Genomic DNA, 15,296 nt, shown 5'->3' with positions numbered 1-15,296 from the left:
GTATTAGGCACTTCCATAGGCACTCTTAAGGTAACCTGAGGAAGGAGAGCGAGGGAAGAAAGCATTGCTTTGCAGACATTCTCCTGACGATCAGATAAACAGTCAAGCGTGGGTTAGACCTTTGAGTGCAACCAGCCCTCACTTATTTGTGAGGGGCAAAGCTGCCTGTTGCATTTTAAAGGAAAGAGGTTTTGCCAGAACGCTGCCTGCTTTAGCGAGAGCCGCACGGCGTGAACACAACTGTACGTGAAGGAGGTCCACTCACTCTTCAACATCTTCACTCCCATCGCCATATTTTGTAAGCAGTCCCCTAGGTAAAATGTTTATAAAATTAAGAGCTCTGCTCTAAGGTCGACACATGCAATTAAACCGATGGGTGACGTCATTTAGTTTCATAACAAGCTTCTCCCAGTCCTTTTCAAAACAGTATTTCTCTTATTCACTGCATTAAGCCCTTTTTCATTTAGTATGATCCCTTCCTTTCCCTCACCCCCCCAGTAATCATTGAAGCTCTCTTCCATACCAGATATCACCATCTTTCACTTCCCTGCCTGGTATTTTAAGTATTGTTGAAATGCCTAATAACAGTATAAAAGAAAAAAAAAAAAAAAAAGAAAAAGATGAGAACAGAGGAAGTTACTGAGAGACAAACGGAGAAAAGTCTTTGCAAAGGCAGGTTTCCTCCTTTAGTATTGTAACTACAGACACAGACTTTCCCATTACAGTGAGATTTTTTGTTTCAAAGCTACCCTGGGGTCAAAAAAGAAATTGTGACTAGAGGATCCAAACAAAAACTGATAAAATTTTGCAAAATGGCAATTGTCAAGTTCTGTCTTCAAAAAGCTCGTAAACTGCATTAAATCTAAAGAAATCTAAACCATAAATCTAAACCCAATAAAGAGCATTCCTTAGTATGCTGTTGTGATGTTGTGAAGTCTAGGCTTCTGCATTTAGGAATTGTGAGGTGGAAGAGAAGCTGCTGTCTCAGGCTTCTTCAGGCTGCAGCAGCCTGGGGCAGTCCAAGTCTCTGCATGCAGAGCAGACACCCCCGTACCCCAGCAACTCACACCTCCTTCCACATTCCCCAACACTCCATCCACTGAGGGATGGCCACAGGGGTAACGAACAGGAAAGCAAAAGCATATTACAGAAAAAGTAAATTTGGATGAATGTGAAATTTCCCACAAGTTACTTCTGAAGGGAAAGCAGCAGGACAGTTGCCAACTTGAACTATTTGGAACTAACGAAAAATTTTTAAAAGTCTAACCATCAACAAAAACCACCTTCACATTATAGAAAATTAAAAAAAAAAAAAAAAAGCTACAATAAGGATGAGAAAAAACAAGAAATAAGTTCAAATCACTAGGTATACATTGTGGTATTCATCTTTCCAGTCAAGTAATTCCTGAATTGAAGATACCAATCAGCACTCACTCTGACCAAAGCCAGAGGGCATGAAAAGCAAGGACCCCCCAGCACACATCCTCTCTGTACATCCCTGGTATTACTCAGAATTGCTGGGACAGAGGAGCTATGCATTTCCTGTTTATCTTTTCAAACTGGAAGTGGTTTCCAAGTAAGCAGCACAGATTCACTATCCAGAAACTTTCTGCCTGACCTCCTTGCAATACTAAATCTCTATCTATTTACCAATTGATAGCCCTAGCCACGTTTGCTACAGCTACAAACAATAACGCTCCAGAACCAGAGGCAAATCAATAAGTTGTTTTGCCTGGAGGAGGTCCCCTCCCTCCCTGCTCCTCGACCCTGCAGATTCCAGCTGTCTGCAGAAAAACCAGCACTCACAGAAAGGCTTTCAATCTGCAGCTCATCGGGGTCACACAAACAAACCGAGAGAGGAAGGAAAGCAGTAGCTGTCATTACTGGACAAGGAGAGGCAGGGCCCAGAGAGCCACCCCGAAGTTTTACTATGGTGAGAGTGAGGACAGAAAACTTAAAAAGACCCAACCACTGGCAATCTCCGTGACATGGCCAGCTTTCCAGGGGGCTGTAAGGTCACCTGACAGCTTATGCAAGACTTTATCTGCAAAAAAGCCAAAGAAATTCACTGTCTGCTACTCAGTTCCAAATAAAGATGGGAAACAGGCTCTTTTAGCTGAGCAATTATTTTAACCACAATACCACCTTTCCCTACTACGTATGTGCATCAGTCAGTGTTACTGAACTTCCATATTTTTCACTGCAAATTCAAAGATTGCTTTTTAAGGCAGAATCCAGTATCTGCTTTATCCCAGGAGAAATCAGTTAAAGCATTTCTTTACCTAAAACATTTCGCCCCAGAGCACTACCTGACTGTATTACAGAACACACTCATCACACCCACAGCAGAAGCAGTCACGCCGTCGTACTGAACTTGGTAAAACCAAATCTTCAGAACTGGTTTCTCCTTCCCTTTCTTGCAAGGACCAGACTTCAGGGCTGCAAACATGCTTTGCCACAGGATGTCACAACCACAGCCACGGCTCAGAAGAGAAGTGCAAGGCCAGCGCGGGATCCTGAGCTCAGCCCTTGCAAGGTTACCAGCTTTGTTTCAGAAAATTTGACTTTGGCTGTGTTATTTCAGTGTGCTGGCCATACATTTACACTTCACTCCCCATCTACAGCTGGGGAGCTACAACAGATTTAAAACAAACTACTGTTTGCTGTTAAAAGAGATTAAAACCTATTCCACAAGAGAATGATGAACCAACTGCAGAAGAACTGTATACTGGGCAAAATCTCCTTTAACTTTGTGAATATTAAAGTGGATTAAGGCTTATGGTTTGATTTTTTTCCACCATAGCTCAATTTTTCTTTCAGAGTGTATTTTCATATTAAATCACAGAAATAAAATATGTTTTTAAACTTGGTACTTACTTGCTGCTCCCACCATCAACAAAAGGATTCCAATGCGAAGCAAAGTCAGCGCCAGCTGCCACAACCTGAAGATGCAGAAATTTTCATTTTTTTTCCCCCTGTCAAACTGAAGTACCTTATCCACAGCACGTGAAGAGGCCTGAGAGATTCTCAAGCCCTGCACAATGACCCGTAAGCAGTAAAATAAAATTCCGAAGTGGAATGATGCTTTCCAATCTAATTATAAAGCATCTATTGAAAAGCTGTCTTCTTAAGACTCAGACTTGAAAGCAGCATCTGGAAATGATATAATGCCAGTATCAAGTGGCAATAAGTAAAATGAAAGTTTTATGGTAAAAACTCTGTAAGGATTTTTCACAGAAGGCACTTCCAAGACACTCTTCCAGCAAGAGAACATGCTGCAGCCACCTCCAAACTCATCTGAGACGCCACCAGCAGAGGCTGGGATCATTCCTGTCACTAGACATGGCACTGAGGGGACCTCACCGTAACAACACGTATAAATTGAATCAGTCACATTCAAAAAAAGATGAACTCGTACCTACCTGGTGAACTGGAGTACAGCTGTAAAAAATAGGAATGGGGTTTCTCTAGAGTGCTGAGCACTAACGTCTCCAAATCCAAATTAACAGCAGCTGTTGCTATTCACAACACTTATTAAAAAATGAAGCCCTTGTGTGCACAGGCACACAGCAAGCCCAAAGAACATTAATTAGCTGATCTGCAGTAAACTGCAGAGGGCTGGAACAAACAGCAGCAGCTCACAGGGGGCAAAACCGGCTGCAGGCAAGCTGGCAGCTTTCCAAGAAACAAGCAGCAAATAAACCCTGATGATGGGAAGATCAGGGACTGAAATGCAGAAGGGCCTCTTCACTTTATCAAATTAATTGGCACATGTCATTTTTTCTTTTTCATCTGAGCATGACTCTCCACACAACACACAGAGGGCAATTAATTTTCTTTAAAATGTGGCAATTGTCTGGGGACAAAGAGTTGTCTTCCCATTACTTTGTACTTCAGAGACATAATACTTAAGAGTTGAACCACAACACAGTGAAGACACTATGATTTTAATAAATGAAGGAAAAAAATAAATAAATCTGTCCTTACTATTTCATCCCGAGCTTCTGTTTCTTTCCGTAGAGGGGGCTCAAACTGCAGCTTATCAACTACAAAAAATTACATTTTCAAATTTAATACATACATTTCAATACTTACTACAGTGAAACACATGTTGTAACAGATCTAAATATTATGTACACAACCCTTATTTGCCTATAAAATATGACCATCACTTAAGTATCAGTGTTATTGTGTAAATGCTTAAATTTGCAAATATAAAACCCACAAGAAAGAAACAGACCAAAAATAAATACCAAGTCATTATATGAAAGTACACTAAAACGTAACTACATAACCACATGTTACTTTCAATACATGTGAAAGAGAAGAAAGAGGCTTTTTAAGAGCAAGCTTCCTAAAAGTGTGATGTACATGATGCAGAGGAGCAGAGAGCGTTTACACGACAAAAGATCCAAACCTGGAGAAGGATCATTTCTACCCTCAAAATTTCAACTTAGATCTGAGTAGTGTATTAATATTGTTTTTAAAAGAAAAGGTTAGAATAAAAGCAAAGGCATTATGTTAACATGCACCCTGGTGAGGACAATTGCAATCACAAATGCTCCATCGGGGTCAAGAAAAGGTTTCATTTAGGAACTTAAAACAATGTGCAGAGAAACACAAAATGCTATGTTTTTTCTGTATTTTCTCATCACACCATGACATTCAACGTACTCGTGTGAAAAGATGCCTTCCTAATTATCAACTCGCTCTCGTTTCCTGATGTTTGTGTGTTATTAGTTTAAAACTGTAGGGTCTGACAGAAGTCAGAGCTGAAAGGCCATGCTGGTCATGCAAGGTTTCCACATAAACATTATGATGCAGCAATGAGACAGAACGAAACTACAGAAAAATATGCAAGTTTTCACTTTGGTTTTGGAAAAAGTATGACTGAAGATTCACACATATGTGCTCTTTTCTTCTAGTTTTGTTTCTCAAATGTACTAACACCGTAAGAGACTTTCCAAGGAACACAACAGAAGAATGACACCAACATCCTCCATCGGTGAGAGGATGGAACCACCACCACAAAATGGGCAAAGCACACCAGGAACTTACAGTTTATCTCTGATGCTGTTCTTTCTGCTCTAATGTTCCTGTTCGTAGAACGAATCGTATGGCGGATAACGGAGTGAGGCTGCAAGGGTTAGAAACAGAAAAGCTGAGGAAAGTCACGTGGCCTTCTGTTGGATCTCAATCAACAAACAGACCAACAAGGAGAAAGAATGGCTGCTGCAGTCACGTACTGCAACACGCCCTGCCTTTGGCCAAGCCCCACACAGCCCCGCACAGGATCCTTCTATGCACCCACAAGTAAGTGTGACAAGTGCTGTGGCAGTATTTCCTGGCTTCTCCTGCATGGTAACTCTACAAACAGAGCTCTAAAATTGTCAAGCTGTAATATTTCCAAAGCAAAGCAGGATATTTAAAGCCTAGTTTTACCTAAAGACAAAAAATAAAAGATGTCCTCACCTCAAAATCATCATCATCAACTTCACTGTAGTGTGTATGGTTGTCAGGATTATTAACTTTGTCCAACAGCTCAACTGCTAAAGATCTTGAAAGACCAGGCTGTCCTACAAAGCTATGCTAGAACCGCAGAAAAGAACAAGTTATAATATGGAACTGATGTGTAACTTCCATTAATAAACATCCAATATAGAATGCCACTGAATTTTGCCTGCTTACTAGGGGCTTGGGTATTTGTTTAATGACTCCCTAATGGCTAGACTTTCTAAGCCCTCCATAAGCATGGAAACACTATCATTTTGGCCACTTGTAAAATGGAAATTAAACACTGAGTCAAACAATTACACATTAACTTCCATTTTTTTTACAGTAGTAGTTCAGTCAAGTTTAAGAAGGCAGAAATAGATACATAAACAACTGCTAAAGGCATTTTTTTTCTATTTGGGTGATAGGAAGGGTCAACATCTATGCAGCTATATCTAAGAGGCTGACACCCCCACCTGCAGAAAGGACAAGGCTGAAGACAGAACACGAAGCAAATTTCTGTAATTCTTCCTACCATAAATTGTATAAAAATCTTGATACTCCACAAATTCTTGATACTTCCTACAATTGACCAATGCCTTTCCTTCAGATTTCACCACCCGTGTTGTACAATCAGAGAAAGAAAATTGTTCCAGTTTGCTTTCCTATCGATCTGTTGATTACTTTGAAGCAAGAGATTTCTTACTGATGTCATTAAATGTTCCAAGTTACTTACAGAAAGGAGTCTGTCTGCTGTCGGTCTCTTCTTTGGATTTTTTGTAAGTGCTATTTTGACAAAATTATGGAATGTTGATGACCTTAAAGAAAAATGAGGTTTTACGTTTAATTTTCCAAGAAGATATTTTTTATTTTAACACAGTTACTCAACAAATTACAAAAGGATGTGCTAAATTAGAATGTCATCCAGGTACCTCACTGAATAATTACAGTTCCAAGTTAACAAAGTAGGAAAAATCCCATTCAACTCATGGCACTTGCAGGGAAAAATTTTGGTACAGAAAATAAACCAAACCTGAATGGTGTTATTTCAACTTTTTCCAGTTTCAGCTGTTACAGAATTAGGTATCAGAAATAAAAATGATGAATGATATACCCAGTAAACCCTCAAAATCTAGGCAAACCTACAAATGTCACTGTTCTTGGCTACAGGTAGGAAAATAAAATACAAAATTCTAGACAGAGATTCAACTTACTCTTTAAAATGCTTTGTTGCTATTTCCAGAACAACTTAGGCGTCTGTGTCATATCACCTCTTTTTAGATCTGAGTTATGACCAGACCTACAATTTTTTCAAGCATTTTTCTCACAATTGCATTTGTGTTACTATGCCTCTCTGGGGACAATATTAGCCCAAGTCTGCTCGCTTTCAAGTCATGTTACAAAAGACATTTCCTCTTCTAGTCTCAACATCTGAGAAGGCAGCACTGGAGGAGTAAAGTGCATTGGCTGGGGTTACACTGAGCAGTTTCAATACAGGAAACATGCACTTAGAAATGTTTTCTCCCTTCCTCTCCATCTGGCCACCCAAACACCTCAAGGTAAAAAGACTGTACAGCAGCATGATGAGCAAAAAATCCCGCATACCAGAATTGTTTTGAGTCTCATAAATAAAATGTTAGTAAGTGTGGTACAAAATCCTGGAGGCACTAGGATGGTATCACAGGTTAAAGAAATCATGAAAGGATTGAACAATTACCTGTCCCCTTAAGAGTGGCAAATACCCTATAATAGGAATTAAGGGAAAGGGATAAAGTAATTTTTCTTCCTAGAACATACAAGGACTGAAGAAGGGAGGTCTCATTTCCCTCTGGATCACTGGCAGGGATCAATTTATGTAAGTAGGGCTCATCCTGTCCCATACTCCTGCTTTTCTGTCATGTCAGAAAACATCTGCTGCTGGACCTGAACCCTCTCGTTTGCTTTCAGACACCTACAGAAAACAACTAGTTTCTCAGTGGAACTTCCTGTAAGTGAAATCACCTCTCAGGTTCCCAAGTTTAAAACTAGCACACACTACTTTTCAGTGCCTCCCTTCTTCAATAATGACAAATAGTTTTTTCACCTATTTATCTACAAAATATTGAACAAAGAAAGGAGTTTAACGTACCATTTTGCTTTTTCCTTTAGCTTTGGTGGTTGAAAATTACTTTTCGACATTAAAAACAAGGCCCTAGAAGTAAAGGAAGAATAATGTTCTTATATGGTAAAAAAAAAAAAATTAATTTCATTCTAATATCTAAACACTTTGAATTATTACTGTATGGTAAGAGTCATACTGGTGAAACTGGATTATAGTCTATACTGTGTTAGAGGACAGACACAGTAAAGCTGTTGATTTTCTTATCTTTAAATAAGATCTTCTTATCGTCATGCATAATCCTGTTAAATACAAGGCTACAGCTTCTCCAGTGATCTACTGCACCTGTTCTTTATCACATTGTTGTTGACACTACAAAGTTTGGGGTGTTTTTTTTTTTTAAATTAAAAATTTCAATGACCATTTCAATTCTAAATTTAAGCCTGTAGCTTCAAACTAATGTCTTAAAAGCTGACACAGCTCATGCAGAAAGCTGACGTTTGAGGAAGGAATCCAAGTGTGATTTTCTTAGGTCTGAGCTATGGAGAAGGTTAAACTGTGTCTACTGGCACTGAAGAGGACCCTGGAGATGAGCAAGCTCCCCAGCCAGCAGACCTCATCGGGTGAAGATCAAACATGGGTGGCTGAAGCTCTGCAAGTTCAATCGCTGTGATGCCAACCGCCCAGATATCGCAGAGCTGGTTGTATCCACCGTTCTTTTCCACCGCTGCAACTTCTGGAGCCATCCTTTAAAAGCAAAGGCATCGTTCAATGAGAGCACCAGCCGTTTCCGAATCAGCGCCCGCACGCGGGAGCACACAGCTCTTCATATAACCCTAGAGCAGAAACCCCCCCAAAGAGCGTGAGTCAGGGAAAAGCCTGATGTCCCCCCTCCCTCGGCCGACGGTAGGGGAGCACAGAAGCACAGGGGTGATGGGTTTCACCCAAGGTCACAGGCTGGACAGCAGTGCTAGGAATAGAACCAGTGTCATGATTCCTGGTGAAATGCTTTAACGACCCGATAATCTTCCTGCCCTCAGTCCTCCTTCTCCAACAGGATAAAGAGAGCAGCAAATAATTAAAAGCCATTGTCTGGATTAAGCTGTACATAAGTGTTCAGCCTATACCAAGAATACTGCCCTGGGCATCTCAACTGCATCACAGTAATGCCAGAAACCAACAGCAGTTCCATTTGCATATATAATCCAGCTCAAGATTTACAATGATATATTTGCATATTCAATGCTGTCTTGTACAGACATTAACCAGTAGAGATGTTCACAAAATAGTTTCACATCTATTTTCCTTCACAACTCTTTCTGCACAGAAATCAAAAAGACATTGTTTAGTTTATTCACTAAAAGTGTAAGGAGTTACTGAGAAACTAAATGACCATTAGGCATCCAGAAAAAGGGCAGAATATTCTGCATTAATAAAACTGTGAGAAACAGCAATCCTGCCTCAAGTATCAGGTAGCTTGTCTTACAGCAACACATCAGCTACAATCAGTGCTTCCCAGGTTTTTACCCTTTGGGCATTTTACTTTGAAGAAAGGGAATTTATGCAATTGTTATGTACATTTAAAAATGTGTGTGTATGCTTCAGTGTGTGTATTTTGGAATTCCTGGCATAAATACAGACTTATCTTTGCATACAATCATAGCAATCAAACCAGTTTATTACCAGTAAGGGGTACCAATAAACGATTTCCTCTTCGCAATGGTGGCTGTTATTTTTGCTGCTACACCGAAGTCAGCTGGAAAATAAAATTATCATAGACTTAGAAATCTCATTTTAAGACCCCAATTCTACTCTAGGAAGTAGCACATTATGAAAGAACAATCATGTCTGTCATCCAAATTAAAAATTCATTAAGCTTCAACAGTTAAAAGAGTAATAATGAGATCAGCTTATGTCTTCAGACATGACTTCAAATTGCAAAGTTCAGTTTTTACACACAGCTCACTCACGAGCCCGTTCCTTTCCTAGCTATTTTTCCATCTCACAATACAGCAACCAAGCAACCTCAGAAAATTTAGTGGATATTCAATTTAATATCCAAGAGGAAAAAAAGCATCACGCTTTGGAAACGGTACTATTTCTGTGTTACTTATGGAGGAGCTGCGGGGGGCCATCTGTTTTCATTTCTGGAGACTGTCTAGGGGACAATAATCCTTTGCTCTCAGAGCTGCAGATAATCAGGTGGTCTTGCGGAGCCAAAAATCATTTAAGTTCTTTTTATTTTTATTGCATTTGTAGTATGATAGCCGGAGGATAATTGTGGGCAAATCTAACTAGCTTAGCAGGCTAGAGGAAAGCATCAGTGCATGACCCGAGTTTAATGTAGTTAGTGGAATCTCCTAGCAGTTTCAAGACTTTTTTTTTTTTTTCCTTAAATTTTTCCCTTCTTTAAAAAGCTGTACTTTCCTAGCACAGCACTCCTGATTCACCACAGGGGAGTAAACATGTTGAACTACACAAATTTTCTGAAGAGCAGCAGTGCAGCTAATGCATAACCGCCCTGATTCTGACACTGGACACAGTGAGATGATGAGCATCCCATTTCTTCGCCCGGGATGTCAGCTCCCTGCTTCCTGCAGAGCTCTAACCACACATAAACTCCTGTGAAGTGTCAGACAAGCAGATAAGGGTTTTGAAGGCAGCACACTCAGATCACAAGAGATTCAGCCTGTTTGTGCTGCACTCAGTGCAACGTGTCACTGGAGGAAGCCAGTCAGACAGATCTCTTCTGAGTTTTCATCTGTAGACCTCAGTGCTTGCAGAGGAGGAGAGCTTCCACTTCCACACCTGCGTGGAAATGCCCAACGTCAAACACTGGGCTAGAGGCACAGCCAGGATCAGACCCCACAGGCTGCCAGGCTCAGGAGACGCTGCCTCACACCGTGGATGCTTGGAGGCTCTGAGGGACAACTGCCATTCTGGTTAGGAACAAACATGTTGATACCCAGGTAACCCCAACCTGGCAAATTCCAGGCAAATGGGAGGCTTCAAGACTTGGCGGTTGGAAAAAAGAAAGTATCTGCAACTTCCTGATAGAATGCAAAACTTCTCATCTCATACGTACACCAGCCCATGGATACACACGTTCTATCGTCAACTATTGCCCCAAATAAGAATAAGAACATCCTACAGTGGAACACCAAAATGTTGATGCCACCAAGAACTATATCCAAAAAACCTGACTGCAACTATACAGGAGATCTGCTGTATTATGCTTTATCATCTCTAGTAAGCTCAATCTTTGGTGTGCATGTGCTGTTCAACACAAAACAAAGCCTTACAGAAGCTGAATATTCTTCTTTGGAGGCATGGTCTCTACGTTGTAGTTATATTTTTGTCTTAATGGAATGATAAAAGTAAAAAGCAACTTGCGAAGTCACAAGTATCCCAGCTGGTACTGTAGCTTTTGGCTGATCAAATGAAACTATTCCCATTTGCCTTCTGTCTTATTATTAAAATCAGGCAACTTACCTAATTTAACATCTCCGTGGTCTGTTAGTAGAATATTTGCACCCTAAAACGTAATAAAGAGGAAGTTACAAATCTTTATCATCAATATTTTTCTGCACTAGAAAGTTTAAGATAAGTTTTTCGAAGTTCCAAGTTACCTTTATATCTCTATGCATTTTTCCCTTCATATGCAAATAAGCAAGACCCTGGAAATAAGAGAGACACAACGCATCATTTTGCTGTTAACGCTGCAAAGCCAGTCCCATTTAATACATTTAAATTACTCAATGTATTTTATTTGAGAGTGGAGAAATTTGAGATTTGCACTTAAGAGGTATGCTGGATTCTGTTCCTCATCTCTCCCAGCTCCAGCCAATACATGTGAAGTCTTGTTTAAACCAGTCACGGTGTAACGTTTTACATATATCTGCGTGTATTTTCAAAACAAACCTCAAGATAGATCACCTTTTCCCTTTATTAAAATTTACTACATTTTTGAAGTCTTGAAGGTTTCAACAAGCAGGTGTCTACCCTTTAAGCTGTGCTTCCAGCAAGACAAGTCCCTGCACTAAGAAGAGCTGAGGAGCAGAACTGCCAAGCAGATTATTAGTTCTCGGGTCTACACCCCTGCCTCTGGCAGTGACCCGTTCAGCCACCGCTTCAGGGAAAGGTGTGCATCCCCCTGATCCTCTCACGTAATTATTCGTGGATACAAAAAGTGGGGGAAAGAAAAGTTCTTTTAAAAAACAAGCTGCCAGCATCCCCTTATCTTGCATTTCTACAGTTATTAGCAATCACAAAACAGAATTTTTCTCATGTGGTTGCAGTCTTTTTCCTCTACAAATTATTAGAATTTACTGACACGGATCAAGCAGGCAGTTTTAAATGTGCAATTTTTTTTCATTACTAAGCTACTTACCCTCACTTACTAGGTATTAGCTGTTTTCTGCAACAAGATTCAAAAATTTGTCCCAAACAACTGCTGCTCCGAATCACTGTGCTAGAACATGGATGAAAATAGCCCAGACAACATTGTGGTCACAGCCTGCAAAGACTTTTCCTCCATGTCTCCCTGAAACCAAGAGGGTCACCAAAGAAACAGGAGCAGGACTGAGTTTTAGCATTTTGGTCCTGTAGTGAGAGCTACAGCGATGCCTGCTCTTGTGTAAACCCCTTTGCGAAAGCAGCACTGCTCTGACAATGATTTTAAGCAAATATTTGCAGTGCATTACTGGAGTTTCTCGCTGATTTTTATTTACAATATGGCAACTAATAGATTAACACTGGTTAATTGGTTTCAGCTGGATTCCCAGTGCTTACAAATGTAAGTGATGATACTGCAGCACTTTGTAAAATCATCTTCTGTATCTACTTTCTGTACATGCAGCAAACACTTTATTGTATACCTGCAGAAGTACAGTACCTGTAAAGTTTCTCTGCATACATATGCAATTTGTAACTCTGACAGAGGTCCTGTTACTGAAAATAAAGATTAAAAAGTATGTAAGTCTACAATATAAGACACATAAAGAACATTGTGAAGCACCAAAAAGTAGTATCTCCATGCAAAACGTAAAGACTGATTTTACATGAACTGTATTTTACATTGAGCTGAGAAGAGGGGTTTGTTTGCTTGTTTTACAGAAAGGCTTTCTGTAAAAGCAGCAGCACAATAACAGAAGACAATACCCGCAGCTAGAAAACCTGCTTTGACAGAAACCTAATTATCATTTCACAAGTGTCTTTGTAGTAATGTAGTACGTTGTATTCTGAGGAAGATAAAAAACAGTGTCTTCTGCTAATTTTTTAATATTAGGAATGGCAATGTTCTATACTAGAGGCCTATGGGGCTTAGTACAAATAGCTTTAAAAGAATTCTAACTGGCTGAAAAATAAAGCAGAAAGTATTCAAAAACTCCATGTTATCATTTAAAGGCAGAGCAAGTCCCCAGACTGGTTTTCCAATAAATTCTTCTACAGAATCAGCAACTCTAGATGAAACCTCAGAGAGGAAAATAATAATAAAAGAGTGTACGGTTTTGCACAGGAGTGGGAATGAGTAATTTTTACCCTTTAAAGATCAAATTTTGAGATTTCCCACACCATGTACAGTCTCCGTATCCAGTTAAGAGTGATTTCTGGTTGTGAACTTTTTAGAGGCCCTTTTTCCAGAAAACAGATAACCTGCTTCTGCATATGGTACTCAGAGACATGAGCTGGGAGAAGCCAAGAGGCAGGCGAGCTCCCGATGCAGAGCAACTGTAGTTACTGAAGAGCTCTGGAGTAGCTCAAATTAGTCGGGTCAGCCCCTGAAGCATTGTGGAGAAAAATAAAGTGTGATGTTTAAAAAATAAAGCATGTTCTGCCCTAGAATGACAGGGTATTAGCCCAAAGTGACAATCACCATATTTGAAAAGTGCTCTCAACAAAATGGGTTGACTGTAGCTAAAAACCACTGTTCATGCCCTAAGAAAAAAACCCCATGTGGGTGCCTGGCCAGTACCAACCGTTCCCTGTTATTGTTTATTTTTCTTCTTTGCAGAAAGCTTCCAAAAGGTACAAATGTTAAAAAATAAGTTTCAAAGTACCATGGTAAATATCTTGGAGGGATCCCCCACCGCAGTATTCCATGCATATCCACAGCTTCTCACGGCTATCAAAAGAAAGTTAAAACACAGGCATCAGAAGCTGATTGATCTGTATACAGAACAGAGTTAATAATGATTATTTAAAGTAGTGTCTATTGGTCTTGATCATTTGTTGTTAAAAATATACATTTTGACACATGACAAGCAGTTACCCATTTTACATGTTATTTATTAATAACGTCGGTATAAATTCTCACCTATCAAAACGAAAATTTTATGCCAAAGTCACTGAGAAGTCTTTAAATGTTATCAGACCTAAAAGGTTTCACTTTAACTCTGCCCTCCTAACTGCAATAAAGAAGGTGCAGAAGCAATGCAGTTTATCTGCTATCAGCAAGATTAGATAACACACTAAACTCACAGGTTCAATCTTAAATTGAAATTACCTAATTATATCTAAAAAACTCTTCATGGCCTCCAAAAGGGGTACTGGGGATTTAAAAATGTAGCCAGTTTGTCCCAGTTGAAGTCCATTTGGGCTGGACAGATTACTTAAAAAAAGCAGCCCTCCAAGAAATCTAAAGATGAAGCCTCATAGAAAAAGACCAAACAGGCAAAGTGGTGATATATATTCCCACAGAGTCAACTGATAAATGGCAGCGCTCCACAGAAATGGAAAATATTCCCCAGCTTTCTGTATAACATTTAATGTGTGCACCTGAAGATGCAGCCAGCTGGCATCACCTTGTTTCTGCCTCTCAGTATGTCGCATCTGTTACACCAGAATTATGAAAAATATTATTACCAGCAGCTCACTTTTAGTGTTTTGCTCTTACAACTCGCTGGCTATACTTCCACAGCACACAAGACTACCATTAAATAAAGTATCTTGAGCAGAATTGCTTTTAGATAAATAACGAGCTTGTTTTATGTTAGAAGTGGTAAACCTTTAAAATCTGCCCCAAAAGTGAGTAGGATTGGATATGTTGCAAGAGTCTCTAGGGGAAAAATTTCTTTCTGTTCCTAGTGATAAAAATATTCCAGCCTTTTGGCCAGCAGAGAAAACAAAGTATTAGTCACCTTTTTTTTTTTTAAAGCCAACTGGGAACCAAAGGGAATTCAAGCTAGAGAAGAACACTGAGAGGATATAAGTACTGAACAAGACTTGGCGTTGTCTTAGGAAAGAATCAGCAGAAATGCAGGTCTAAGAGTGGGGTTTACCTGAGATAGCTCCCAAAATAGGCGACTATGTTGCAATGTTTGCACTCTTTAACCATATATATTTCTTGCTGTATCAATGAAAAGTCGTCTCCTGAAAAACAGTAAGCAGCCACAGTTACATCACACGAAACTAAACAATTCAAAGAGATCTGAAAGTGTGCACGTAACTCATAAAAACAAGCCACAGGCCCGGGTAATCGCTAAGCCCTCCATGAGGGCTTTCCAGCACACCAGCCTGTTCAGCAGGAGTTATCTACACACATCACCCTTTCAGTTTGCATTCTTTATTACATCCTTTGCATGAGACACAAATATTTCTTAAAAGGCCAACAGAGAAGGGCTGACCTGGTGGCCTGAACACAATCCATCAGTTAAGACAGCTCAGTGTGCACCCAGAGCGCTCTGAAAAAGCGGCCAAGGGATCC

At 39.9% G+C, this 15,296-nt stretch overlaps 1 protein-coding gene across 1 annotated transcript in view; it reads right to left on the bottom strand.

Moving 5' to 3' along the window:
- The window catches only part of MAP4K5 (mitogen-activated protein kinase kinase kinase kinase 5), a 72,137-nt gene that overhangs the window by 19,953 nt on the left and 36,888 nt on the right, over positions 1-15,296 (bottom strand). The window contains exons 4-16 of the mRNA XM_074909013.1: positions 14,872-14,962; positions 13,651-13,715; positions 12,486-12,541; positions 11,221-11,268; positions 11,084-11,126; positions 9,275-9,347; positions 8,207-8,338; positions 7,622-7,684; positions 6,230-6,311; positions 5,473-5,589; positions 5,059-5,137; positions 3,988-4,046; positions 2,878-2,942 (exon numbers count right to left, since the gene is read on the bottom strand). Of these exons, the coding sequence (XP_074765114.1) occupies positions 2,878-2,942; positions 3,988-4,046; positions 5,059-5,137; positions 5,473-5,589; positions 6,230-6,311; positions 7,622-7,684; positions 8,207-8,338; positions 9,275-9,347; positions 11,084-11,126; positions 11,221-11,268; positions 12,486-12,541; positions 13,651-13,715; positions 14,872-14,962 (973 nt within the window). The remainder of the gene's footprint in view (positions 1-2,877; positions 2,943-3,987; positions 4,047-5,058; positions 5,138-5,472; positions 5,590-6,229; positions 6,312-7,621; positions 7,685-8,206; positions 8,339-9,274; positions 9,348-11,083; positions 11,127-11,220; positions 11,269-12,485; positions 12,542-13,650; positions 13,716-14,871; positions 14,963-15,296) is intronic.

This window comes from Athene noctua, chromosome 6 (assembly GCF_965140245.1).
Source record: "Athene noctua chromosome 6, bAthNoc1.hap1.1, whole genome shotgun sequence".
Taxonomy (NCBI): Eukaryota; Metazoa; Chordata; class Aves; order Strigiformes; family Strigidae; genus Athene; species Athene noctua.
Note: the sequence above shows the minus strand (reverse complement) of the source record. Positions and strands in the feature narration are given on the sequence as shown.